The sequence below is a fragment of the Otolemur garnettii genome, unplaced genomic scaffold (genome assembly GCF_000181295.1).
Source record: "Otolemur garnettii isolate 467f Iridium unplaced genomic scaffold, OtoGar3 scaffold00140, whole genome shotgun sequence".
NCBI lineage: Eukaryota > Metazoa > Chordata > Mammalia > Primates > Galagidae > Otolemur > Otolemur garnettii.
The window spans coordinates 2,427,251-2,454,258 of NW_003852535.1; the positions used below are offsets into that span (position 1 = coordinate 2,427,251).

At 55.7% G+C, this 27,008-nt stretch overlaps 2 protein-coding genes and 1 pseudogene across 6 annotated transcripts in view; 2 read left to right on the top strand and 1 right to left on the bottom strand.

The window, feature by feature from the left end:
- The window catches only part of SCYL1 (SCY1 like pseudokinase 1), a 14,922-nt gene extending 9,921 nt beyond the window's left edge, over positions 1-5,001 (top strand). Inside the window, exons 10-18 of one of the 4 annotated variants that reach the window (XM_003798653.3) lie at positions 863-1,018; positions 1,565-1,753; positions 1,874-1,949; positions 2,220-2,384; positions 2,614-2,753; positions 4,151-4,222; positions 4,310-4,516; positions 4,605-4,659; positions 4,744-5,001. In XM_003798653.3, the coding sequence (XP_003798701.1) occupies positions 863-1,018; positions 1,565-1,753; positions 1,874-1,949; positions 2,220-2,384; positions 2,614-2,753; positions 4,151-4,222; positions 4,310-4,516; positions 4,605-4,659; positions 4,744-4,868 (1,185 nt within the window). In that variant the 3' untranslated portion in view covers positions 4,869-5,001. The remainder of the gene's footprint in view (positions 1-862; positions 1,019-1,564; positions 1,754-1,873; positions 1,950-2,219; positions 2,385-2,613; positions 2,754-4,150; positions 4,223-4,309; positions 4,517-4,604; positions 4,660-4,743) is intronic. The other 3 variants (XM_012810708.2, XM_023518452.1, XM_012810709.2) reach the window with 3 other exon arrangements.
- Positions 4,861-23,194, bottom strand: LTBP3 (latent transforming growth factor beta binding protein 3). 2 transcript variants are annotated; one of them, XM_003798652.1, is made up of 28 exons: positions 22,606-23,194; positions 19,163-19,492; positions 18,813-19,015; positions 18,558-18,663; positions 18,324-18,416; positions 18,042-18,164; positions 17,464-17,622; positions 17,181-17,366; positions 16,846-16,862; positions 16,696-16,768; positions 16,421-16,519; positions 14,235-14,360; positions 14,008-14,139; positions 13,770-13,898; positions 13,413-13,535; positions 13,050-13,172; positions 9,154-9,276; positions 8,832-8,951; positions 7,787-7,915; positions 7,319-7,486; positions 7,061-7,144; positions 6,765-6,893; positions 6,533-6,670; positions 6,300-6,440; positions 5,984-6,145; positions 5,822-5,902; positions 5,607-5,738; positions 4,861-5,512 (listed from the first exon to the last, which is right to left on the bottom strand). In XM_003798652.1, the coding sequence occupies exons 1-28, from the start codon at positions 22,922-22,924 to the stop codon at positions 5,361-5,363; spliced, it is 3,900 nt and encodes a 1,299-aa protein (XP_003798700.1). In that variant the 5' UTR covers positions 22,925-23,194; the 3' UTR covers positions 4,861-5,360. The 2 variants fall into 2 exon arrangements, with proteins under 2 accessions (XP_003798700.1, XP_023374219.1); XM_023518451.1 differs by having other exon boundaries at positions 5,111-5,512; positions 6,288-6,440; positions 22,606-22,924.
- Positions 23,195-23,494: 300 nt separating this feature from the next.
- Positions 23,495-27,008, top strand: part of LOC100966397 — a 4,847-nt pseudogene continuing 1,333 nt past the window's right edge.

A 27,008-nucleotide genomic window follows, 5' to 3' on the forward strand; every position in this document is an offset into this window, starting at 1 on the left:
CCGGGCTGGGGATTCGAACCCACCACCCTAGGTGCACGTGGCTGGCGCCCCAGCCGGTTGAGCTATAGGCGCCGAGCCCAGAAGGGAGCATGTTAAAGGTAGATCCTGCAGTATTTGCTGATGGGTGGATGTGGGGTCAAAAATTGCTCTGATGCTTCTGGTCTTAGCAACTGAAGATTATTGACACTTATGAGAAAACGGGGGGGTGGGGGGGCAAGTTTGTGGGAGGAGGCCAGGCCCCTCTTGGCTGTGTCCATTAGCCAGATGGAGATTGGAGCTCATGGGAGGCCATTTAAAGTCATGAAATAGGTGAGGTCACCAAGGGCAAGAGTTTGAAGAGTCCTGAAGATTAGCTCTGAGTGTCTAAGCATTAAGATCTCAGCAAAAGGAATAGCGGGGTCAGAGGAGAAGCAGGAAGGGCTGGTGTCCTGGAGGACCAGATTCAATATTGTCAAGGAGGAGGGAGCTCTCAGGGATGTCAGAACTGTTGAGGATAAAGTTTGGGTGTGAGGATGGAACATTGGCCATTGAATTTGCCATATGTAAGTCATCAGTGACCTCAGCCTGACCCATCTAGGTAGAGTGGGGGATACATGTGTGAAAGTCTGGCTGGTGCCCATAAGAGAGCAGAAGGCACAAATGGGAGATAGCAGTGTAGGCAAACTGTTGAGGTGTTGCTGTAAAGGAAGACGGAGAAATGGGGTTCTTTTTCTTCAACATACTGGGTCAGGACAGTCCCAGGCTGGAGGTGGGTTTGGAGGCTTTGGTGGGTTTGCTGTGTTAAGGGCTACCAGGAAGCCATTCCTGCATGAGGCCCTCTGCCTGCCCCGCCCACTATCTCCACTGTTCCCTGTGCCCATAGTCCATGCTGCTTCTAGCCCCAAAGCTGAATGAGGCCAACCTCAATGTGGAGCTGATGAAGCACTTTGCACGGCTACAGGCTAAGGATGATCAAGGCCCCATCCGCTGCAACACTACAGTCTGCCTGGGCAAAATCGGCTCCTACCTCAGTGCCAGTGTGAGTGTTCTACATGGCTACTTGGGAGCCTATCCCTGTCACAGGACCCCAGCCTCCTCCAGGGCCAGGAATCCTGTGTGCAGGGGCTTTCTTCCTCTTGGAGACCTAGGCTGCAGGTGCTCTTAGCCCCTCTGTCCAGGCTTCCAGAGGCAGAGGCAGTTGTACCAGGTCACATAGCCACTAGGACCCCATGGCCTGTGGACATCCTCTTAGCCAGAGTTTGTAAACTCTGATGCCTCCTGTGCCTGGATGTAACAGGAATGAAAGAATCTGGTCAGCAGAGCAGGTAGAAGGGGAGGCACATTCCCCAGCCTCATGGGCAGCTGCTGCTTGAGTCTTGAGGCAGTATGGAGCCCAGTGATCTGGGAAAAGAAGCCCAGATCCAGACTTGTAGGTAAATTCTCCCCATTTAAGTTAGTATTTAATTCATATTTTTCACAGTCTGGGGCCCCATAGATGGCCTCTGTTCTGAGAAGTAAGGGCTGGTGATGCTGGGCCTTAATATTAACCTTACACTCAGGAGCCCTCTTCCTTGGCTCATCCCAGACCAGACACAGGGTCCTTACCTCTGCCTTCAGTCGGGCTACTAAGGACCCATTTGCACCCTCCCGGGTCGCGGGTGTCCTGGGCTTTGCTGCTACCCACAACCTCTACTCGATGAATGACTGTGCCCACAAGATTCTGCCTGTGCTCTGCGGCCTCACTGTGGATTCTGAAAAATCTGTACGGGACCAGGTGAGACACAGCTGGGGCTGGGCCCTGGAGCTAGAGCTCTGGGGGATACCCAGGCCCTAGCTGGCCTGGCAGGCTCTTGGGAACCCCGGAGCCCCCAGCTCTGCCCCTTGCTACCCACAGGCCTTCAAGGCCATTCGAAACTTCCTCTCTAAACTGGAGTCTGTGTCAGAGGACCCCACCCAGCTGGCAGAATTGGGTAAGTGGCCCACAGTGGTATTCCCTCTTTTCTTCAGCTATATCCTTGACTGTTGTTTGTCATCTCCCATACACACTGGAGTTACTAAGAGCTGAAAAAGACCCTAGTGAGCATACTTGACAGACACCTTCAATTTCATAGATGGGAAAAGCAGGCCTGGAGAAGGGATGGGGTCCCTATAGGTCACCTTGTTTTACTTCTTGCCTCTTATCACTCTCCCCATTTGAGCCTGAGGTGCCCATACCCAAATCTCTCTCATGCCACTGCCAGAGAAGGATGTCCATGCAGCCTCTAGCCCTGGGATGGGAGGAGCCGCATCCAGCTGGGCAGGCTGGGCCGTGACTGGGGTCTCCTCACTCACCTCCAAGCTGATCCGAGTACACCCTACGGCTGCCCTGACTGAGACCAATGTACCCCAGAGACCTACACCTGAGGGTAAGTATCCCAGATAGGCTGCATCAGTGGCTGAAAGGGCTGGGAGGTGGTGGTACCTAGGAGCTGATGCTTGCCTTCCCCTGGGGTGGCTGGGAATAGAAAGGAGGGATAGGGTCTAAGGCCCTTGTGGGCTCCCTCAGTTCCCCTTCCCCTGCCTGTACCCCCTCCCCCCAGCAACCTCTGTCATCCTGAGACCTCCCTGAAAGCTCAGTGAGCCTCTGCTCTCCAGGACTTCCTGCCCTGGCCTCCACCCCTGCCCCTGCCACCCCTACAACCTCAGGCCAGTGGGAGACACAGGAGGACAAGGACACAGCAGAGGACAGCAGCACTGCTGACAGATGGGATGATGAAGACTGGGGTAGCTTGGAGGTGTGTGAAGCTAAAGGGGCCTCTCTAGGGGACCCCCGCTCAAAGTCACAGGATGCCATTCAAGGAGCTTATGTGGGGCCGGCTTGTCTTAATCTGCACAGTATCCCTGGCAAGTAGGTCTCCTACAATGGTTACTGTAGGCCAGAGCCAGCAGCTGAGTACCACTGAACTCTAGAGCAGGCGTCCTCAAACTATAGCCCGCGGGCCACATGCGGCCCACCAAGGACATTTATCTGGCCTGCCAGGTGTTTTTGCTGCTGCTGCCTGTCCTCTAAACTATAGTCTGGCCCTCCAGCGGTCTGAGGGACAGTAAATTGGCCCCCTGTTTAAAAAGTTTGAGGACCCCTGCTCTAGAGGCTCTGGCTACAAGGCTGGAAATGTCAGTCAGGGCAGCTGGTGGATGGGCAGCCCCCTGGACTTTCTCTCCTCTGCATCCTGTCTTTCCTGTTCCAGTGCCCACCCAGCCCTGCTCCCAGGCCTAGAACCAGAAGAGTCCTGCTAATGGGGTGGTCTGAGGATGGGCTGAGGATGGAATGGGGCTGTCTTGAAGAGAATGGGGCAGAGCTCAGAGCCCAGATTCCCCATCTGACTGACAGTATTCTCTGGTTCCCAAAGCTGTGGAGAAGGGTATGGGCATCAACATCTTATTCCCCAGCCCCATGGAAGGTGAGAGCAGGCAGGGGGTTAGCATGTCCACTTCACAGATGATAAACAGGGCCTTAGGAGCAAAAGAGAAGGCAAGTAAAAGACTAATGGGTGGGCCAGACACAGTGGCTCCACACCTATAATTCTAGCACTCTGGAAGGCCAAGGCAGGAGGATCCCTTGAGCTCAGGAGTTTGAGACCAGCCTGAGTAAGAGTGAGACCTACCTCTGCTAAAAAATAGGAAAAATTAGCCAGGTGCTTCTAGTTCCAGCTACTTTGGAGCTCAGGAGTTACAGACCAGCCTGGGTACACAAACACAGGAAGACCGTGTCTCAAAAAAAACAAAAACCAAAGCTGGATGTGACAGCTCACATCTGTAATCCTAGCAGCACTCTGGGAGGCTGAAGCAGGTGGATCCTTTGAACTCAGGAGTTGGAGACCAGCTTGAGCAAGAGAGAGACCATGTGTCTACTAAAAATAGAAAAGTTAGCAGGCATTGTGATGAGTGCTATAGTTCCAGCTACTCCAGAAGCTGAGGCAGGAAGATTGCTTAAACCTAAGAGTTTGTAGTTGCTGTGAGCTAGGTTGATGCCCTGACACTCCACCCTGGGCAACAGAGTGACACTCTCTAAAAACAAAACAAACACTACAGAAAAAAACTAGAGACTAGAGCCGGTGGCTGGGAAGTGGGTGGAGCATCTTGCTTGGCTTCTAGGGTGGGGTCACTGGTCATCCCTCCTCCCACTCTGCAGCAGGAGGCGGAGTCTACCTTGGCCCAGCAAGAAGACTGGAGTCCGGAAGGCCAAGCCAGCAGAGCTGGGCAGGTGAACTGGGTCAGGCAGGGGTGATGTGTGCCCAGGAGGGGAATCCAATCCCCTTCCTAGCCCAGTGCTACCTCCCATGACCCGCAGGTTATCGGCCTGGACCGTAAATCCCCCGAGTCTGAATGGAGCAGCTGGGAAGCAGAAGGCTCCTGGGAACAGAACTGGCGGAAGCCGAACTCCCCCGAGCCGCCCCCTGAGGGCACGCGGCTGGCCAGCGAGTATAACTGGGGCGGATCTGAGCCTAATGACAAGGGCGACCCTTTTGCCACCCTATCTGCGCGTCCCAGCACTCAGGTACCCAGGGCAGGTATGGCGGGAGGGTGGAGGCTGGGCACACCTCAGCCAGAAGCATCCCCATGGCAGCCCGCCCTTCCCTTTTTAGCCGAGGCCGGACTCGTGGGGCGAGGACAGCTGGGAGGGCCTGGAGACTGAGAGCCGTAAGTGCTTCCCCAAGCGGGCTGACAGATGGGGCTCTGGAGCTGGGGACTTGAAACTGACCGACCTCCCTTTCCTGCCCACAGGACAGGCGAAGGCTGAGCTGGCCCGGAAAAAACGTGAAGAGCGGCGGCGGGAAATGGAGGCCAAACGTGCAGAAAGGAAAACAGCCAAAGGCCCCATGAAGCTGGGAGCCCGGAAGCTGGACTGACCGGCCATGTGGGTGCCTCCTGGCCGTGGAGAGCCCACGGATGTATTTATTGTACAAACCATGTGAGCCTGGCCCCCTGGCCAGGCATGTCTCACGTGTACATAATCAGAGCCACAATAAATTCTATTTCGTACTCCCTGTCCCAGCTCAGTCGCCTCTCCGAGGCAGCTGGAGTCTGGCGCCGCCCTGCGCTGTCTGTGCTCACAGTGGACGGGAACATCAGTTTGCTTCTAAAGCCAGAGTAAAGAGGCACAATCTGATTTTTATCAGTTTCTAGGAAACACCTTCGGGGAGGAAGGCAGACAGCGCCCCAGACCCAACTTCTGCCTGTGATCCAGGCAGTGCTGATATGGCCGCTCTCGGGTCTCAGAGCACGGGAAAGGGCCTGCGGGTCCTGAGGGTCCCTGGGTCCGAGCCCCAAGTCGAGGCAGGATTGAGAGGCTGAGCTCACGAAAATCCCTCAGTGATCACCAACGTCCAGGCCGGGTGGCGTCAGCGGCGGCGCTGGGGCACACAGGTCCCGTGCGGGCGGCTGCGAGCGAAGCCGGCTTTGCAGACGCAGCGGAAGGAGCCGCTCGTGTTCACGCAGCGTTCACTCTTGCACAGCAGCCCGCGCTGGTTCAGCTCACGACACTCGTCGATGTCTGTAAGTTCGGGTGACAGGTGCCATTTGCTTAGTTAGCTTCTGGCTGGCCCGGAGCTGCTCCGTCTCGTGCCCTGCCCTGAAGCCCAGCTCACCTACGCAGCGAGCACGAGAGGTGTCCAGCTGGAAGCCGCCGGGACACTCGCACACGGCGCCACCTGGCCGTGGCACGCAGCGGCCGCTAACGCAGCGGCACTCATCTGAGTCTTCCTCTGAACTGTCCTCCTCTGAGCGGGCAGGAGAATACGAGCGTTAATACCGTCCCCAGCCTACGGCCACCGCCCCACCCCTGCGCTCCTGCTGCATTCACCTCTTGGGGGCTTCCCCAGCAGCAGGGGGCTGGTGTCCCAGAAGGAATTGCTCTCACTCTGCGATGTTGGGCACTGGGTCCCTGAGAGGGGCAGTCATTGATGTCAGTGCACCTCGGCTGCACTCGTGCTCCCTCCCCACCACCACTCCCGGATCAGCTCACCGGTGCCGCGCGGCTGGCACGGGCGACACTGGGCACCCCAGCCTCGGCCCTGGCGGCAGCAGCAGTCATCAAAAGTGAGAGCAGGCCCAGCATAGGGGCCTGCGCACATGCCATCCTCTCCACGCTGGCCCCAGCACACGTCGCGCCGCTCCGGGGCGCGCTCTGAGGATGGGACCTACGTCAGGGAGGAGACCGAGACAGGGACCGCCCGCCTCCACTCCACCCAATGTGTGGCTTTGATGCTCCATATGACAGACAAGGCCTCCCCCACCTCCCACCCCACCCCCGTAAGCCCCAGACTGACCCTCGCCCTCACCAGCCGGGCTCTCCGGGAGTTGGCAGTCGCGGCCTGAGGGTCCGGGCACCCAGGGCGGGCGGCACTCGCAGCGGTAAGAGCCGGGTAGGTTGACGCAACGTCCAGGACGGCAGGCTGCCGGGTCCTGGCACTCATCTACGTCTATAACAGTGAGGGCACGGGTGGGGGTGCTGTCTCTGCATGGCTTGGGCCCCCATCCCTCTGCCACCCCGGCTCACCAGCCCGGGCCTTACCCATCTCCTCCGGGTTCAGACACTGGCGCTGTGCTGGGCTGTACTCGGCTGGGGGCGTGCAAGCGCAGCGGTAGCCGCCGCGGGTATTCTCGCACACTCCATTCCGGCAGTTGGACTCATCCAGACACTCGTCCACGTCTGTGGGGAGGAAAATCATTGATAACAGAAGGTCCAGGGGGCTGTGCTTATCTCCTCACTGCTTCCCCAGGGCCACTGGGCTGGCTGTGCTCACCCACGCACTCCAGCAGGTTCCCGTCATAGTAGAAGCCCTGCTTGCAGTAGCACTCATAGCCGGGCTGCGTGTTCACGCACTTGCCCTCCTTGCAGATCTCGGACCCAAACAACATGCACTCATCGATGTCTGTGGGGTGACAAACTGTGGCGCTTCTGCCCTGGATTGTGGGCAGGGCTGACCGCAAGAACAAAGCTCACACGGGAGAGGGGGGCGGTCTGCAGGTTGGGAAGGTAGGTGCAAGTGGGGCCTACCCAGTGCAGGATTGGGGGACCAGCTAGCCTCCTGGGACTTACCGCGGTGGGCTGGGATGCCGTAGTTGACGATGTTGTTGTCCTGGGTGTAGCCCTTTCCGTCAGGGCACAGGCTGTGGAACTCAGCTGCAGGGGGTGGGGTGGCGGGGGAGAATGGGACTGAGCAGGTCCAGCCCATATGCCGTGGGTTCTCCGCCTCATTTCCCAACTTCAAGGGGCAGGGGATAGAGAGCCATTTCTCCCATTTGGTTTCCAGATAAAGAAACTAAGGTTCTGGGAAGGGGCCTGTGGCTTCCTGACCTGAGCTGTAGACTGGGCAGGGATAGATTTCACAGTGGTCTCCCCAGCCAGCACCCAGGGAGCAGCAGCACTCCTGTTGGGTGACGTTGATGGCCAATACACTGTCGCAGAACACCGTGTCATCGAAGTTAAGATAGCACTCCTTCTTGTGGTGGGGCTGCTCCACCTCTGAGTGGGGGGAGGGTAGCTCAGGGTCTTGCAGACACACTGCCTTTGCCTGGTCTATCCATCCTACCCACCACAAGTCTCTGTCTCCCACCTTCCCTGGCTTCTGTTAGTCACCATGTGACAGCCAGTGTCAACATGAGATTTAGGGCTCTTCAAGGTCTGGCCTTACCAGACTCCTCAGGCAGAAGCAATTTCTTCCTGTTCCCCAAATTTAGGAGAGTGAGACCAGAACATATCTCTGAACCCCAGCTGCAGTTCAGGGGAGTTTCTAGCCTGGAAGAGAGCTGGGAGGACACTCACCCTCACAACCATGCTGGTCCTGGGTGGGAGTGAAGCCTTCATCGCAGACACACATGTAGGAGCCCTGCAGATTCTCACAGGCCCCGTGGGGAAGGCACAGGCTGGGGTCCTGACTGCACTCATCTATGTCTGGGGGGCAGAAGTGGCTCAGAGGAAACCCAACCCCTTCTTCATTAGGGCTATGCCCTGAGGGCCTAACACAAGTTCAGAACCTGAATTTTCACTTTGTTCAAAGTATATCCACTCATGTCAGTCTGAGCATGTGGGTGGGTGGGAGTGTGAATCACTGCTGTCATTCAAAAACCCTTTAGGAAAATACCCCCCCCCGCCCCCAACCCCCCCTGCTGACAACAGAATAAAATACTAACTCTCGGCTTGGCATTTAAGGACTTTCAGTTTGGGGTCCCAATACCTAGAAAAGTCTTATCATCCTTTACTTTAACCTCCACCTCTCAGGGCATACGTGTTTACCCTCCTCTAAAAACACAATTAGGTCCTTCCAGATCTCTTGAGTTTTGCAAATACTGTTCTTTGGGCCTAGAATACCATTCTGTGCCTTTCTTTGCCTAGAGAACTCTTACTTAAGTCCTAGACAGTGACCCCCACACACACTGCAATTAATCACTAGTCCAGAACTCTCCTGGAACCCAGCACCCTGACCTGTGAGAATCAGTTTTGATGTTGGCTTCCCCCAGCTGGGAGCCTTGGGTCATTGCTGAATAACTAGTACATAGCCTGGAACTTGGCAAAGAGAAGGTGCTCAGCAAACTCTTGTTGGATGAATGCACATATGGATGAATTGGTAGGAAGACTGACACATTAATATCTGTAAAGAGCCTAACAGAGTGACTAGCACATAGTAAGCACCATAGCAGTGCTTACTGAGATTCAGTAATAACTGCCATTATTACTATGCTCATTGTTATTTGGGCAAGAGTGGAAGGCTGAGTGACTGGATGTATGAAAAAACAGAATGGTCACAGTGTGTCTAGGGGAGTACTTTTCCCTGCCACAACCCTCAAGAGCCCTCAGCCAATCCCCATACCTTGGCACTTCCTGCCACCCACCAGCCGATGCCCCTGGGGGCAAAGACATCTGTAGGAGCCATTGGTATTGATGCAGTCACCCCCAATGCAGGCTGCAGGGAAGTCACACTCATCAATGTCTGTAGGGGATTAAGGGAGTAAAGAATCTCAGTGACTAAACCTCTATGCACAGCCTAAGACTGCCAAGGCTTTCCCCCAGATCTCTGGCTCAGTGTCATGCCCCTACATCCCATCTGGGATCTGGATGGGGACTGGACTTGGGCAGTAGGGATCCTGAAGTATAGAGGGACAGGTCAGCACCCTGGTTCTAGGACTTCTTACCCTCGCAGTGGCTGCGGTCCCTTGACAGATGGTAGCCAGAGAGGCATTGGCACTGGAAGGATCCTGGAGTGTTGGTGCAGATGCCATTGTCACACACGTCCCCAGCCTTACACTCATCCACATCTGCAGGACACAGGAGGTGTCAGAGGGCCAAAGTGGGGGCCTCTGCTACTCTCTCTTGTGCGCTATGGTGCTTACTATGTGCTAGTCACTCTGTTAGACTCTTTATAGATATTAAAGAGCTCTGGAGTGCCAGAGCTGAGGCCCGTGGCACTTATAAGTGTGGGGCATTAACCCTGTTCCTAGGTGTCATACACTTCCCTGGCAAGCAGGCCAGGTGTTGCCGGGCACCTGGACCATGTCTGATGCTAAACAGCCTCCCCACCCTCACTGAACAAGATGCCCCCTTCTCCACCCTCTTTCCCATCCTGCTCTAGGCATCTTAGCCACAGCTGCTTTCACTGCTGCTTTCTTTTTTCTTTTTATCTTTTTTGAGACAGAGTCTCACTTTGTCGCCCTGGTAGAGTGCTATGGCCTCATAGCTCACAGCAATCTCAAACTCTTGGGCTCAAGTGATTTTCTTGCCTTAGCCTCCCAAGTAGCTGGGACTATAGTGCCCACCACAACGCTCGTCCTTTTTTTTTTTTTCTAGGGACAGGGTCTCACTCTGGGCTGGTCTCAAACCTGTGAGCTCAGGCAATCTACCCCACCTTGGCCTCTCAGAGTGCTAGGATTACAGGTGTGAGCCACTATGCCTGACCTTCACTGCTGCTTTCACCCTTCTCTCACTTGCCATGGCTCCCTTCTTCCCTGTAGATATAAGTGCCCCTAAATCCTCCTCCTTTACTCAGAATAGTTTATTTTGCCCATGCAGTAAAGACACATGACTCTCCCCTGAGGACATGATTACTTGCAGTCCTTTCTGATGGGCTGGTTGTTGCCAACACCTCAGTCCCCTCCAAGCCTAGGCTCTTCCTCTGAGGTGTGGATCAGGCCTGCACCTGTCTCCACCCCTCTTTTGCTGTTGGAACCACCTTTCTACCTCCTCTCCTTCAGTTTCCCTCTCCATTCTAGGAGTTCTTAACAGCTTTTGGATGACCAAGGTCTCCGACCTCACATATGTCACTTCTGTGACCTTCATCTTAAGGCTAGCTAGTCTCTCTCAGGGCCCCTCAGAGCTTTTATCTCACATATTTGCCCCACCCTGCAGCCCTTAGAGGGGGCTTTCTTCCCACTGCCATTGTTGTCCTCAAGTCTTCTACTCCTGCCTCCTTAGTTCCTTGACCTTGACCCATACCCTCACTCTGAAAGTTCCTAGCCCTGATCAGGGTCAGGGCTTGTCGCCTGTGAACTGCCATCCCTGAGCCCACTAATGCTTCTTTCTCCTCACTGGTCTGGCAAAGCCCAGCCTCCAAGCTGAGCACACTGGGCCACAGCCACATGCTCCAGCCTCTGAGTTTGGGCCAAACCCTTAGCATGTTCAGTGCCTCCCTCTCTAGCTCCTTTGGAGCCCAGACTTCCGTAAAGCCCCTGGGCATCCCCCATGCCCTTGGGTACTTCCAAACCACCACCTTTTTTTTTTTTTTTAGCAGTTTTTGGCGGGGGCGGTTTTGAACCCACCTCTGGTATATGGGGCCAGTGCCCTCCTCCTTGAGCCACAGGCGTTGCCCCCAAGCCACCACTTTTATCCTCAGGTCTTCTAGTTAACTCAGGCCTTTCACTATTTACTGAGACAATTAAGGGTAATCACCCTCAAACACCTGAAAATTATTAACTACATCCACTCCTTTATTGCTCCTTTTCTCTTGTCCGTGGCCAGCCACCTGCTGACCCCTCTTCCCTCCTCTCCTAGCCCTGTGGCCCCAGTCACCCCCTCACCCACTTTCCTGGCATCTCCTCCTCAACTTCTACCTCAAAGTCCCACTCCTGTGACTCCAGGTCTTACTTTTCCTCACTTGCTGCCAATATCCTGCCCTCCATCCACATCACACCACAGAGGCCATTTGCCAAGGCCACCAGGGACCTTCTTGTCTCACCTGTTCATATTTTACAAGAACCTCTCTATTGCACTTAACTCATTCTCCTTTCCTGGACATCCCTCCTCCCCAGCTTCTCACATGGTGGCCTGCAGTCCTCCATCATCCCCTCTTCTTATCTCCTCTTTTGCCACCTGCTCCTGGTGTGTCAGTGTTCCCAAGGCTCTGCCAGATGCCCCTCTTACCCTACCCACCCTCCTTGGCAGAGTAGGTGCACCCCAAGACTCCACTGCTCTGATAGCCTATAGTCTGGCTCCAGGCAGGTATGTCTAACCCAAGACTCCCAACCCACATGGCCCACCCTCTGCTGCTATCTCCAACTGAAAGACCCACTGGGACCAGCAATTCAACTTGTCCACCAAGGAGCTCAGCATCTCCCCTTCGTAACTTGCTGATCCCTGGGGCCCCTATCCCAGTGGGCACCACCACCTGAGTCACCTGGAGGCTCCATCACCTCCCTCTCTCCTTCAGCTTGACATCCAGTCAACAAGTTCTAGTAATTTGTTCTAATATTACATCACGGTATGGCCATCCTGAAGCCACAACCCTTATTCCATCCACCACCGCCTCTGTCTCAACTCTCTCCAACAGACCTCCAGCCACTTTCCACACCCAGCAGCAGGCAACTTTCTAAAACAAATGGCAAATCTTGTCATTCTTCCCCTCAAAATGCTTCCAGTGTTCCCTTACACTTCAAGATAAGGCTCAACCTCCTGGACAGGGCTCAGGGGGCCCTCCACAGCGTAGAGACCTGCTCCTCCCCAGCCAGGCCCCAGCGCTCGGTCATTCCTTACAGTTTCCTGCACATCTCATGCTGTTTTTCACCACAGTAGCCATTATTGGCATGCTGTTCCATCTCATCCTTCTTACTTGGTTAATTATTATTGATTCTTTAAGATAACTCAGGCCTTCTCCCTCCCGTTTGGCTGGTGTTTCCAAGGAGTACCCAAGCTCCATTCAGGCCCAGTCCTACACCCCACAGTCTGTCTTACATTCTCCAGTTTCTCTGAATCCTCTTGGTGCATAATAAACACGAGTGTAGGGATAAGGTACTAATGCCTCCCTTCACTATTTGAGTTTTTTTTTCTTTTGAGACAGAGTCTCATTTTATCACCCTCAGTAGAGTGCTGTCGCGTCACAGCTCACAGCAACCTCCAACTCCTGGGCTTAGGCTATTCTCTTGCCTCAGCCTCCGGAGTAGCTGGGACTACAGGAGCCTGCTATTTTTTTGTTGCAATTTGGCCGGGGTCGGGTTTGAACCCACCACCCTCAGCATATGGGGCCAGCGCCCTACCTACTGAGCCACAGGCACTGCCCTTTTTTTTTTTGGATTAAATTTAAATAACAAGCTTTGCAAACACAGCTTCAAGCCCTGCCCCCTAAGACTCTTCCTACATGGCTCGGGGCCTGTGGCTCAAGTGGCTAAGGTGCCAGCCACATACACCTAAGGTGGAGGGTTCGAATCCAGCCCAGGCCTGCCAAACAACAATGACGGCTGCAACCAAAAAATGGCCAGGCGTTGTGGCGGGCGCCTGTGGTCCCAGCTACTTGGGAGGCAGAGGCAGGAGACTCTCTTGAGCCCAGGAGTTGGAGGTTGCTATGAGCTGTGATGCCATAGTACTCTACCCAGGGGGACAGCTTGAGACTCTGTCTCAAAAAAAAAAAAAAAAGACTCCTCCTACATAAAACTTTTGGCAGGGCCTTTCTTGTCGAGATTCTCTGAGGAAATGAGCAACTGGATCAAAGAACCAGGAGATGAATTAGCCACCTCCCGCCACTCGCCTTACAAACAGAGACCCACTCCCCGCTTCAGCGCGCAAGCGGGCAGCAAGCTGCCTGGGTTGGGACGCTGGATCTCACCCATGCAGCTGCGGCCGTCAGGCGCGGGCGCGTAGCCCTGGGCACACGTGCAGCGGAAGGAGCCTGGAAGGTTCTCGCACCAGCCAGGAGAGCAGGGGCTGCCTTCAGCGCACTCGTTCACGTCTGCGGCAGAAAGAGCGCATCTCAGACGCTGCCCCACAGGGTCTGACAGGCAGGTGTACAGCGGCGAAGTGTGGCTCTCCTCAGCCCGAGTTTGGGGAGAACGCCCCCTGTATTATCGAAAGGCCCCGCCCCCGGGCCGGGGCTAGTGCTGGTGAACGCTACCGGCATTACCCGGAAGGTGCCGCTTTGTTTTCTCGGCCCCGCCTTCTACCCTAGATGGGACCCAGACCCCGCCCTCACCGCGGCAGGCCCCGCCCCCCTGGCTGCGGTAGCCGGGCTGACAGGCGATGCACTTGTAGCTCCCGGGTTTGTTTTCGCATTTGCCATCAGGACAGGTGCTCGGGTCCCGGCATTCGTCGATGTCTGCACAGGAGGAAAAAGGACGAGGAGGACTCAGCTGGGGACAAAGTGGCTGACCCAGCGCTCTGGTTCCTCGGCAAGGCCTCCCTCTGTCACAGATCAACAAGGCGAACCCCGCGCACTGGCTCCCAGGCCCTAACCTCTGAGAGAAAGTAAAGCAAAGACAGGAGTGCAGGACCCCCGCCGCCACCTGAGACGGCGGAGGCCCCCACGTTGGTCTGGATGGGGGCCCCTCACCTTCGCACACAGGCAGTCGAGAGGCTTTGAGCCGGTAGCCGGGGTAGCAGTTGCACTTGTAGTGACCCGGAAAGTTGATGCAAAAGCCGCCCTCGCCACACAGGTGAGGCTTGGCACACTCATTCAGGTCTGAGCGGAAGGAAGGAGGCACGAGGGTGTGGGGTAGTGGAGGAGATTACACAGCGGTCCGGAGGAGAGCCTGCCCCACCCACTGCCGCCCCGCCCTGGTGGCGCTCACCCACGCACGAGCGCCCCCCGGCGCCCACGTGCAGGCGGTAGCCGCGGTTGCAGTGGCAGTTGTAGGAGCCCCCAGTGTTCATGCAGATGCCCCTCCCAGGGCCGCACGGCTCAGCCTCACACTCGTTCACGTCTGAGAAGGACGCAGCGGGCCAAGAAAAATCAAAGTGGTGTCACGAGGAAGGGTTGTTCCCCGGTTACTCGCCCGCATGCCTGCCCCATGCTCACCCACACAATAGCGGTGCTGCGGGTGCGACCGGTAGCCGGGGTTGCAATGGCAGGAGTAGTCTGGCGGGCCAGGGACACACTCTCCGTGGCCACAGATATTCTGGTTCAGTCGGCACTCGTCTGTCTCTGAGGGCAGGGAGTGGTGAGGGAGCATTCACCTCTGCCACGTCCCCAAGACAAACCAGGATACCCCAATCCTACTGACTCAGATACCTGAGCCCAGTCATACCATGACCCTCAGGTTCTTGCTCAGATGCACTCCAATCTGAAGATTTCCTATACCTCCATCCCAGACAACCCTAACTTCAAGACCCCAGATAGCTCCAGGTCCCTGACATCCTATCATCTCATCTGATCCCCACTCCACATCCTTGACCCCAGTCACCTTGAACCAAACCAAATCTCCTCAGGGCCCCTCAGTCCCAATACCCCTACCCAAGGGGCTCAGAAACCTCCTTCTCCTCAGTTCTCTTAGACCCTATAGCCTCAGTCACACCAGTATCCTCTGGAGCCCCCCCCTGCCATTCCAGAATAGTAGATTACCTCCTCCTCCCAAGTCAAGCAGGAGCTGGTTTCCTGGGAATCCTAACTTGTGCCACATCAGTGCAAGGCAGTCAGATGCAGGAAGCCCCTCAGCCTCTTTGTTACCAAGCTCAGGACTCTCTGCCTCCTACTTCTCCCTTCTTTGATCCTCACTGCTCACCAGTCTTCTCTCCAGCACCCCATCCCCTCACTGCTCTCATCTCCCACCCCACCCCATCCTGCAGCCTCAGCCACAATACCTGAACTCTACTTTGGCCAGTGGGCTTTTCAGGCCATTTTTGCCTGGGGTACCTCTCTTTAGGGTTCCACAAAGCCCCCAGACCAGCCACCTCTACCTAGACCCTCACCCCAGGACTTCACGTAGGCTCAGACTGCCAACTCCCCTTGTGGCTTTGCATACATACATAAGGGCTTGAATCTGGCTCAGCTGTGTGACCTGGGGCAAATTATTGGACTTCTCCAAGGCTCCACTTTCTCATCTGGAAAATGAGCCTAACAATGCCGCATACACTTCACAGAGTATGAGAAGGTTAAATGGTATTTAGTACATAGAACTCTTTACACAGTGCCTGGTACAGAGTGGTTACTCAATCTGAGTTGGAAATTTTGATGCTCAAAACCTATAGACATTTCCTATAGCCTTTGGCATCAGACCCAAACCCTCAGCAAGGCTCCATGTACTGGATTTTCCCTGGTGCAGGTGTGGTTTCTGACTCCAGCAGTGTATCATGTTCCCATGCTTTTGCCCAAACTTAACTTACCTTAGGATGTTCTTTCCCTCAACCTGTATGCCCATTCTTTCACCACTTTGGCTCTTGAATTTCTATCAGTCTTTAAAACTCTACTCAGAAAGCCTTCTCTCATTGCTGCCCCACATATTATCACAACCCCCACACCTCCTGCTCGGATTTATTTCTTTATAACATTTGTGAAATATGCTAAATTTTTTTTCTTTTTGTTTTTCTCACAGGGGTGAGATGATATCTCAATGTGGATTTGAGTGTGGATTTGATTTGCATTTCCCTGATGATTAGTGAGGTTGAGAGTTTTTATTTACTTATTTATTTTTTTAGACAGAGTCTCAAGCTGTCAACCTGGGTAGAGTGCCATGTGAGTGTCACAGCTCACAGCAACCTCAAACTCTTGGGCTTAAGTGACTCTCTTGCCTTAAAGTAACTGGGACTACAGGTGCCCGCCACAATGCCTGGCTATTTTTTGGTTGTAGTTATCATTGTTTTTTGGCAGGCCCAGCTGGATTCAAACCCGCCAGCTCTAATGTATGTAGCTGGCGCCCTAGCTGCTAAACTACAGGCGCCAAGCTGAAACATACTAAATTTTTATATGTTGGTCTTTTTATTGCCTGTCTGCTCTTCAAGGACAGGAAATTTTTGTCATTTTTGTCACTGTAGCATTTCTAATACCTGGAGAGTCTCCAATGCCTGGCACATAGTTGATGTTCAATAAATATTTGTTGAATAAATAATGAATGCTCTCAGACTGGGTTGATCACCATGCTACCTGGTTTTTTTGAGGGCAGGGTGGGATCTTTGCTGTTTCCTTGATGTTGGCTCTAGGGAATGACTGTAGGGAGGAGAGGAAGAGAAAAACTAAGCTGGGGGCATGGCCTAGCTGCCTGGCCTTACCTGTGACCTGAGTGGGAGCAATCTCCACAGCGCTGCGGGAAGGGGGCAAGTCCGGCAGGAACCAACGCATTGTGGGTGGCGAGGGGCGGGAGATCAGTTCTGCCAGCAGCAGTGCACACTTGTAAGAAGGTGAGGGACACAGAGCCTCCCTTCTTTCAGGCCTTCATCTGGCCATATCACACCCCAGCTTCACTGCCCTCCAGGATTTAGGCTGTGAACTCTCCCCACCCAGTAACTTAGTCCCTGAGGATTCATCCCTGCAGTACCCAGCTCACCAGGGTAGGGCCGAGCAGGATATGTGGTGGCAGTTGGGTGGCTCTGCTGCACTGACCGCTCCTCACTCACTGGCTGTGGGTGATAGCAGCATGAGACCTCTGTGTCTCCCTCACCTGTCCCACCCCTCCCACCTAGGCTCTCATACTCACTGAGTCCGTGGTCACCCCTAGAAGAAAAGAAAAGATAGGGCCATTAAGTGTTGGGGTGGGAGAAAGGAGTCAGGCTTGTGCTCAGCAACTGGGTAGTTGTGGTTATGATATCTAAGAATTCAGAAATCATGTCTCTGGGTCAAAGGTCAGGGGTTAGAGCCTTGCATAGTGGTCAGGTGCTCAGGTCTGGGGGAGCGATGGTTGGGGATGCTTGGGTTATAGTTCAAGGAAGGCTTAGGAGGTTATAACTCAGGGTCACATCTTTGGGTAATGGGTCAGAGGGTCAAGTCTGGAAGTCAGTGTTGTATCTAGGAACAGAAGGGGTCAGGCCAGACCTCTCTCCTCTTCTGCATCCTCAGATGGTGGCGCCTGGCTGGGGCTCTCAGGATGCTGCTGGGGTTTGGGTGGACCGTCAGGGTGCAGGAAAAGGGAAAAGTCGCTTTCACCCTGAATGGTGAGTGTCTGGTGGGAGGTAAGGATGTGGTACCCTTTCCCAGCTGGGCAGATCTCCTTGAAGGCAGCTAGGGTCAAGACAGCAGATACAAAAGTGAGTGTTTGCTGGACAAGTTCATGGACATACACCCACCCCCTCCCCTGCCCCACACGTCCCTGGCTCACCGGTGCCATCTGCGGGGCAGCGCTGACAGCGAGCACCCCAGGCCTTGCCCACACTGCAGCAGCAGAGCTGGCGGGTGAGGCGCGTGGTCAGTGGGTGCTGGCATTGGTGCTCAGGACTCACTAGGCGGAAACACAGGCTCTTCTCCTCTGGCTTGTCCGCTGCAAGGGGCATTTAGGCCTGAGCGCTGCCACATCCCTCTGTCTAGCTACCCTAGACTATGCCTCTCTGGCCCAGAGTAGCCCCTATGTAGATCCCTGTGTAGTCCCAAATGATCCTGAACTCATGCGACACCTAAAACTTATGTGACCACAAACTCCATTGACTCCAGATTCTATCTGCTCTAGACTTCACCCCTCCTGTCCCTTAAGCCTATGATATAGGACCCAGACTCCATATAGTCCTGACCCCATGTGACTCCCAACCTCACTGATCCCTGATCCTATCTGCTCTGGGTCTTATTCCTCCTGCAGTCAACCCTTGACCTCACTCTGATCTCTTGTGACCTCTAATGCTTGCTACTTAGAGCCTTTCCCTTCCTAGCCATGCCTTATGACCTCCCAGAACCCCTTAGTCTCACCAATGCACTGTGTGCGAGAGGGGCCCAAGCTATGGCCAGGTGGACAGACACAGCGATAGGAACCAGGGTTGTTGAGGCAGTCACCATGGCGACACATGCCTGGCATCACACACTCGTTGATGTCTGTAGTAAGTGGAAATTTGGTCCGTCTGGGGTCCATTGTGACAGCAAGCTGCTCAAAGAACTTCAGAATACTGCTCCAGCCCCCCTCCTCCCATGCCCACCTTAGGAACCCCCACCAGCCTGATCCTGCAGCCCATAGAATCTCCTGGATGGCCATACCCTGGCAGTGGGTGCTGTTGAGCCTCTTGTATCCCTGGGGGCAGTCAGTGCCCACCTCCCCACGTACAGGCCCTGGCTTCTGTACCCCTGTGTCTGCAGAGAGAGGACAGTATGATAGGGGATGACAAATAAGACACTGGGGAGGGGCAGAGTGGGATGAAGAGAAGAATTTGGTGGTTGAAGTCTGGAGAGGGTCTGCCTGATAGGGGATGCTCGCTGAGCCCAGGTACTCACACTGCAGCTGAGGGCACTTGTGACACTTGCTCTGACCCCAGGCAGTGCCGATGCTCCCACAGCAGTCTTCCTGCTTCGTGAGGCCTGGGAGAGGGTTGCTGCCACACTAGGGGGAGAAGTATGGGGAGGGGTCACAAGCACCCCACTCATTCACCCCTGGCCCTTTCCTCTGCCCTGGTCCCCTGATTTTACACAGAGTTAGGGCAGGACAATCCTGAGAGAAAGGCTGACCCTCTGGACTATGGATGCACTCACGGGTTGCTTAGGCAGCGTGTCCTGGAAGCAGCGACCCAGAGGCTTCTGGGTGGGTGGCCGAGGGTGTGGGGGTTTGGGGTGTGGCAGCAGGTGCTGCGAGGGGGCTGGGCCCTCAGCATTCGGACTCTCGATGCGGTGGACCTGGACAGAGGCCTCAGGCGGGTGGTGGACACGCACATTCACCACCGGGGGTGGGGCCTGCACTGGGGGTGGGGCACAGTGGCTTCAGGGCTGGCACCCAGGGTCACCTGTAGGGGTGGAGCTCCTCCAGGGCTGGCCCCCCCCACCTGGGCCCACAACCCTAGTGCCCACCCACCTCAGCCTCCCCTGGTATTTCCCTTGCCTGGTACCTTCTGCTGAGATCTGTCCTGGCCCCAGGGGCACCAGAAAGGCTGCATGCTGGGCAGGGGGACCCTCCCCAGGCCCAGGAGGGTCAGCGATCACCTGGACAGCGTAGATGGCATGCTTGCTAGCCACAGAGTCACCCTCTGGAGTCAGGGGTGGCAGTGCACCTGTGGACAGGGCTCCAGCCCGGACGAGCCCAGGTCCTGAGCTACCAGTGCCCCCACCAGCTCCTCCGGCTGGCACCTGGCAGAAGCGCCCCGTGAAGTCTGGAGGACACAGGCACTGGTTTCTTGAGGAGCACTGGCCACCGTTCATGCAGGGCAGAGGGCACACCACTGGGGAGAGGAGGTGGATCAGAGCCAGGCTACCCTGCCTCTAGCCCCCAGGCCGAATCACTCACCCACAACCTGTCTCTTCCCCCTCTTACCTACTGCCTTGCCACCACTAGCTCTGTCCTCCTTGGGAAGCTGGATTTTATAGCACATCACACATTTGGAAACTGCTCTCTCTAGATCCCTCAACATCCTTATGTCTATATTGGGTTCTAGAATCTTTAGTCTCAGACTTAGTTTCACCTAGGCCATGTGCCAGCTGCGTGACCCTGAGCACCTTACTTACCTTCCCCATCTGTAGAGCTGTTGTGTCTATTAAATGTGATGCCAGTACAAATGCTTAATATGGGGACCAGTACACAGAGGATGCTTAATAAGTAATAGCAAATAATGATAATGACAATCTGTCTTTCCCAGAGGCCTCTCCTGGGTATCCCTCTCTCCCTGGGGCCTCTTCCTCTTCTCCTCTAAACTCTCCCCCTCATTCAGGCCTGGGACCTCCCCTCTATGCCTTGCTGTCCCAGGGCCTACACCTTACCATGGCCAATGATGTCCACATCTCTAGAGATAGCCATGGACATACCCTCTCCAGGACCTCTCTTGGTACTTCTACCCAGAGGCCACTGTCAGCTGGCAGCATCCTGCCTTTCCACCTCCTCCTAACCTGGGATCTCCACCAGGGAATTCCTCCCCCCCCAGTTATACAGCACTGCACACTCCACAACCCCACCTCCCACCCCACCATGGCCTCTGCACCCCCTATTCCCCGGGCTCTGGCCACCTTCCAGCCTCTCTCCTGGCTGTTGACAATCTCAGCATTCCTGGGAAACCCTGCTTTAGGCAGAGGACTGGCATGTCACAACCCTGCTCACTATTTGCTTCCTGGCCTGGACACTCAAAACTCTCTGTGGCCCAGAACCTTCTTTTATTTATTTTTTAATTTGAGACAGAGTCTCACTATGTCACCCTAGGTAGAGTGCTGTGGTGTCATAGCTCACAGCAACCTCAAACTCTTGGGCTTAAGCGATCCTCTTGCCTCAGCTTCCCAAGTAGCTGAAACTACAGGCGCCCGCCACAATGCCCAGCTATTTTTCTGTTGCACTTGTCATTGTTACTTAGCTGGCCAGGGCTGGGTTTGAACCTGCCGGCCTTGGTCAATGTTGTTGGCGCCGTAATCACTGTGCTACAGGCACTGAGCCCCAGAACCTTCTTTTAGCCCACCTCCTTCTGCTCTTTCCGTGTGCACCCCTCCTGCAAGTATGCCAATCTCTGCCTCATGGCTTTGTTCATGCCATCCCCTCCATTGCAGAGCGCTGTCCCCATTTCTACATATTCTAATCTTGCCCTTCCTGTCTCAGCTTCTCCTCCTTTCTTCATATCCCACCTACTCCCATCAGCTCTGTCTGGCACCTGGCCTGGTTTTATTCCTGTCTGGTTATATTCACTATAAAGAGTACTTTGGAGGGCAGGGCCAGGCCAGCCTCAGCTCTGTGTCCCAGAGGAAGTGCGGGGGGAACAAATGAAGGATTGATTGAGGGAAAGGATGGGACCTCTGTCTTTCCTGCCACATACTCATCTTCAACACCTGCTACTCTTGGGAACCTGAGCCCATGCACCAGCCCAGCTTCCCTTCTGCTGCCTGGGGCAGAGGCAAGGGTTGTGTTGAACTCCTGGACACCCAAAGGGGGTCTCTCAGGGACAGCCCACATCCATGACCATCAGGGTGGGACTAAGAGCAGCCTAGCCCAGCCCATCCTGCCTGATCTCTTGGGGCCAGGCCTCACAAGGCAGATGGGGTGTGTCCTTTGCCAGTGGAGGCAAGATTCTCTTCTTCCTGTCTCCCAGTGAGTCACTCAAAGCGGTGAGGGTGACCTCCCTGTGACACCCGCCCACTGTGGCCTGGGCACCAAGCCTGGGGGATGTGGGCAGCACAGATGGAGACAGAAGACTGGCAGGATGGCCTGGGAATCTGGGAGCCTAGACACACATACACTCACATTCACAGTCATCTTGTCACTCACAGACTCTGACACCAACATAGGTTGACATAAACATTCACATACACTCCCTAACAGTGACTGGAGACACACACCCAAGACGATGAACAGACAGGTACTTAGTCACTCTGGGCCACTCCAAAGCCTACATATGCCCCCCAGACACACTGTGTGGTGTGCGCGTGCACAACCCCCCATCTCATGAGGAATGTGAACCTAGTGAGTGGGGTTCCTTAGGTCTGATGGTGAATATAGAAACGAGTGAGAGTGGCTGTTTTTCTGGTGCCATCCTGGCCCAGGCCTAATTATCCCATACAAGAGGGTAATTACTGCCGGGACACCTCCCTTAGCCAGGGCCCTGTGGGAGGAGGCCGAGCCCCAGGCCTGGCCCTTTGATGAGAGATGCTGGGGTAGGGTCCAATCTGACCTGGGAGGTCACAGGGCCTGGGGTGGGGGTTGGAGGGACTCTGAAGTTTTTTGAGGCAGAGATGGTGGGAGCTTAGGGAGTGGCACAGGAGGAGGAGGGACTGAGGACATGAGCCAGCCCCACTTTCAAGCCTGTACCCCACTTCTTAGGCCTCAACACTCTTCCCTCTCAGACCTTGTGGTAACTAACCCCTCTCCCAGCTCTGACCTCAGCTCTGCCTCCCAAGGAATGCAGGTGTGTACCCCTGGCAGGCCCTATTTTAGATATTTAAGAGACTTTTCCTGTTCTTTTTTTTTTTTTTTTTTTTTTAGCATTTCTGTTTCTTGGGGGAATATTTATCCCTTCTGTGAGGCATTCTGCCCCCAGCTTGCGTCCTGCCCCTGGGTGCCTTCTCTCAGAGCATCGCTCCTTCTGGAAGCCTGAGTCATCCAGGACTCCAGCATAGCCTCATACCTTAGCCTCCAACCCTAAGCCACAGCCTCAAAGTCCAGTCCTCATGCAGCCCCCCAACTCTAGCCCCCAAGACTCAGGCCTTCTGAGCCTCTGCCAAGGCCTTGCCTCCGACAACCCCAGATCTCTGCTCTCTGTACCCCAAACTCCCATCTCCTATGCCCAGGACTCCACTATGTGTCCCTCATGGTCCTGGAACCTGTCCTTCCCCGCTGTCCCCAGCTATGCCCCCTATCCCTCACCCACGCGGAAGCCGGAGCCCGTGAGAGTGTCGGTGCTGTGGCCGTTCTCTCCGATGAGCGTCATGTTGGAGCCCTGCTGACAACTGTCCCGACACTGGCCCTTAAGGCAGGTCCGCTTGCAGATCACTGGCGCAAAGACCACCTTGAAGCGCTCGCGGGCCAGCGCCCCGCCCCCGCCGGCGCCCCGCTCTCCGGCCGGTCCCCCCTCGGCCCCTCCGCCCGGGCCCAGCAGCAGCAGAAGCAGCGCCAGCAGCCCCGCCGCCCCCACCCAGCGCATCGCAGGGGCCAGGCCGCCAGCAGCCCCTCGGGGCCCGGGCATCCGGGGCCGCAGGACCCCGAGGGGCGCGCCTGGGCTGGGGGCTAAGGGCCCGGCGCCCGAGGGGGTAGAAAGCCGGGAGTCCCGGGAGAATGCAGGAGGGGGCAGCGAGGGCGTGGAGCGGAGGCGGCGGCTGGGAGGAGACAGCAGGCGCGGGAGGGGGCCGAGGGGAGCGAAGAGATGGAGGCTGGACCGCGGGGAGCCCAAAAACTTCTCAGCCCCAGGAAGAAGCCCCGCCAAGGCCCCGAACTTGGGCAGGAGCGAGGAGGCCGGAGCAAGTTGAAGCGGAGAGGAGGAGCGAGGGGAGAGGAAGGCCGGGCGGCCGGCCCGCTCCGCGCCTCCCCCTGGCCGGGCTCCACTCCCGCGGCCGCGGGGCAGCAGGGAGTGCGGGGAGTACGCAGTGAGAAGTGAGCAGTTGTTTTCCCTGGCTGCAGCGCGCCGGCGGCGAGGGGGGCTGGGACGCTGGCCCCGGGCCAGGGAGACAGTTTTTTTCGTTTAAAGCGTCGTCGCAGCCGCCCGGAGGAGCGAGAGTGTACGGGCGGGCGGAGGCTGGGGGGGCGGTCCCCACCCCAGATGCCCGCCCCCGGCCGGAACCCGCCGCTGCGCTGGGCCCTCTCCAGAGGGCCCTCACCTGGGACCGTCGGGCCGGCCTGCCAGATTCCTCCGGGTGGGGCAGGGAGGCCTGCTTAGACCTCCTGCCCTGCCCCATCGACGCGGGAAACCGAGGCTTGAAGGAAGACAGTGGGCCTTGCCCAGGGTCACGCTGAGCAGGGAGGGCGATGGCAGGCCTGCCACTTCTTCCCCAGTCTCCCCTGCACACGGGGCGGGGGGTCTCGCGGCCCCCACGTCACTTGTGGTATGTACTGATCCACACTACCCTCTGAGAAATGGACTCAAAGGAGGAGGCACCCTTTGACCAGGGGCTTAGGGAGGGTCCAGGAAAAAGCTCCCGGGGTCCAGAAAAGGAGCAGAAAGAACAAAGCTAGAAACCCAGCCTCCCCTGCCAACCCTTCCAAATGGCTTTCTGGTGCCCACTCTGCCACCTCCCCCCTCTCCCCTTGTCTGGCCTGGCTGGCCTGGCTGGCTCTGGGCCTCAGACATTCTGGAATCGCCAAGGTCTGAGCTCAGGGCCTGGCCCCCTTCCCAGGCTAACAGCCGGAAGAGGGGGGCGCTGCTTGAGGGCCCAGGGGCTAGGGAGGGGCATAGCAGGGCCCCAGGGCAGGAGTTGGTAGGGGCTTCGGAGGAGTCTGGGGTTTGGTGAAGACTGAAGAGGAGCCAGACTGTCCATCAGACTGGAAGGGAGACTGTGGTGTCTGGGACCCAGGCTGTACCTTGGGACCTGCCAGGAGACCCCAGGATTCAGTATCTAACTCATAGAACCTAGCAGAGGGGTGGGGTGACAAGGGTACATCTGAAGAAGAATGCTGCCAAGTTAGGGTGGCACCAAACCCACCTGGAGGGCACCAGGGGTGGCAGTCTGATTTGGCAGGGGGTCAGAGGGTGGGGTTGGGATTGGGTTCAGGGACTCACCTTTTGCACATCTGTCTTAAGGAACTCACAATTTTCATCGTGAGGGTGACTCTATTTTGGTAGCTTTGCAGGGACTGCAGGAGACTCTGTAGGGAACCTCTGCACAGTTTGCTCAGTGTGCCTGATCAGGCCCTATCAGTCCAGCTTGCCACAAGGCTGGGGGCAGGGATCAATCCCTGTGTCCAAGGGGCTCCCTGCTGCTGGAATCCAGGACAAGGTGTTAGGGGCAGCCCCCACCCTTACTCAGGGCTCACTCATCACACTGAGGCAGGGAATAATACCCAGTGCTTAACACCTACCAGGCGCTCATCTGAACCTGACCCTCCCCTACTTAGAGCCGATCATGGCTTGCCTTCCAAACACAGCACGGTCCAGGGTTGGAGTCCTAATCTTCCTTAGTTTTCTTGCCTGTGAAACGGGGATCTACTCATTCAACAAACTGAGAGCTTACCACATGCTAAGTTCTTGCCCACAAATAGACTCAATCTTTCCCTCCTGGAGCGTCTGTGCTAGGCGGAAATAGATGTGTGACAAATCAATTCACACATAACTGGCTACAGTAGACGTTGGTGTGACAGAGAAGGGCAGGGCACTGGGAGCAGGAGCAGGGGTGGGACGGGGTGGGGTGGGGGACAAAGGGACTTTTCCATTAGACGCTGGAGGATGAGCTGGAGTTAGCAGCAGGCATCTGACCTGAGGGATGCCTGCCAGAGGAGGCTCCAAAAAAGAGGTTGTTTTTACAAAGGGCTTGCAGGTTTGGGGGTGGGGGGGTGGATTGGGGAAGAACAGCCAAGTTAGGGGGAGGGTAGGCCATGGAGAGGAATTTGGCTTTTATTTTCATTGTAATGGCAAGAGGGGGTGCTACTGCCCTCATCCCAAGAGGGAGTATCACTTGGACTTGGTGGAGATGTATTTGGGAGGCAGAATCTAGGGACAGGTGAAGTGGAGGATACTTGAGAGGCAGATGACATGCATGGTCCATAGGTTTCTGGCCTTATCTCTGGGCAACTGAGGAAGAGGATAGGCAGAAGAGAGGGAAACACAGGGAAGTGAGTACCTACAGCTCTGTTTGGGACCTGCTGAGTTTGATACTTGTGAGTCATCAAAGTGGAGATGCCTGTACCCAAGGGTCTGGGGCTGGGATAGGACATTTGGACTGGAGACATAGGCTCAGGGTCCTCAGCATACAGGAGGCATTTAGAATGGTGGGAAAAGGTATCTTCCCATTTATCACAGGGAAGATAAATGGGCCCAGGGAGAAGAAGGAAGGCCACCCTTCCCAGGTCAGGGAGAGGAGGCATTCAGGCAAAAGACCTAAAAAGAGCAGATAGAAGGAGCAGAAAAGAAAGCCAGGAACATGGGGCAGTAAGAGCCAAAAGAAGTGTTTTAGGGCTGAGCCATGGCTCACACCTATAATCCCAGCATTGGGGAAGGCCAAGGAGGGTGGATTACCTGAGCTCAGGAGAGGAGCCTGAGCAAAAGCAAGACCCAGTCTCTAAAAATAAGTGGGAGCTGTGGTGGGCACATGTAGTCTCAGCTACGTGGGAGACCAAGGCAAGAGGATCACTTAAGCCCAAGAGATTGAGGTTACTGTGAGCTATGACACCACAGCACTCTGGCACTTTACTGAGGGCGACAAAGTGAGACTCTGTCTCAAAAACAAACAAACATGTTTTAGGAGGACGATGTGGTCAACAATGTCTAACAGTGTCTAAGGCTGCTGAGGGTAGCCCTCAGGGGCTGCTGAGGGGACTCAGTAACGAACCGTGAAAGTGCCTAACCCAGTAACAATGCTCAGCAAGTGTTGCCTGTTACTCTCACCAAATTCTTGAAGCTCTCAGGGCCTCAGCAGGAAATAGCTGAAACCATCTGGGCTAGAAACAGGGAAGCCCTGAGCATAACCAGGGAGGGCTGCCCCATAGGCTGTGGCCTTCAGCAGAGACCTTCATTACCTGTCCTGTCCCACAATCCCCATAGCCTGCAGAGGGGGAACAGGGGAAACAAATAATACCCCAGTCTCCTCTTGGCCAGAAGCTCCAGCAGGGCTTCCCAGGGGCTGAGCCTTGTTGGTTAGCCTCCTGGAATGCAGCAGGGAGGTGGAGAATACTGAGTGGTCTGCAAGGCAAGCTGAGGCAGTCTACTATGCAAGGTGTCCTTGGCCTGCACACCCCTTCTAGCCTCATTACCACACGTGGCACCTCATTTTCCTAGGATCTGCCAGCAAACTTTTATGCCTCCGAGATATATGTACTCCTATAAGTCCAAGGAGACCAAGACTGTTATGATCATTCCAGACTATTCCTGGCAGTAACAGTTCCTTCAACTGCTACTCTGCTTCCTCTGGTCCCTCCTTCCCTTGGTGCCAGAGTCACCTTTTAAAACCTAACTCGGGGCTCTGCGCCTATAGCTCAACCGGCTAGGGCGCCAGCCATGTACACCTAAGGTGGCGGGTTCGAATCCCCAGCCCAGACCCACCAAACAATAATGATGGCTGCAACCAAAAAATGGCTGGGCGTTGTGGCGGGCGCCTGTGGTCCCAGCTGCTTGGGAGGCGGAG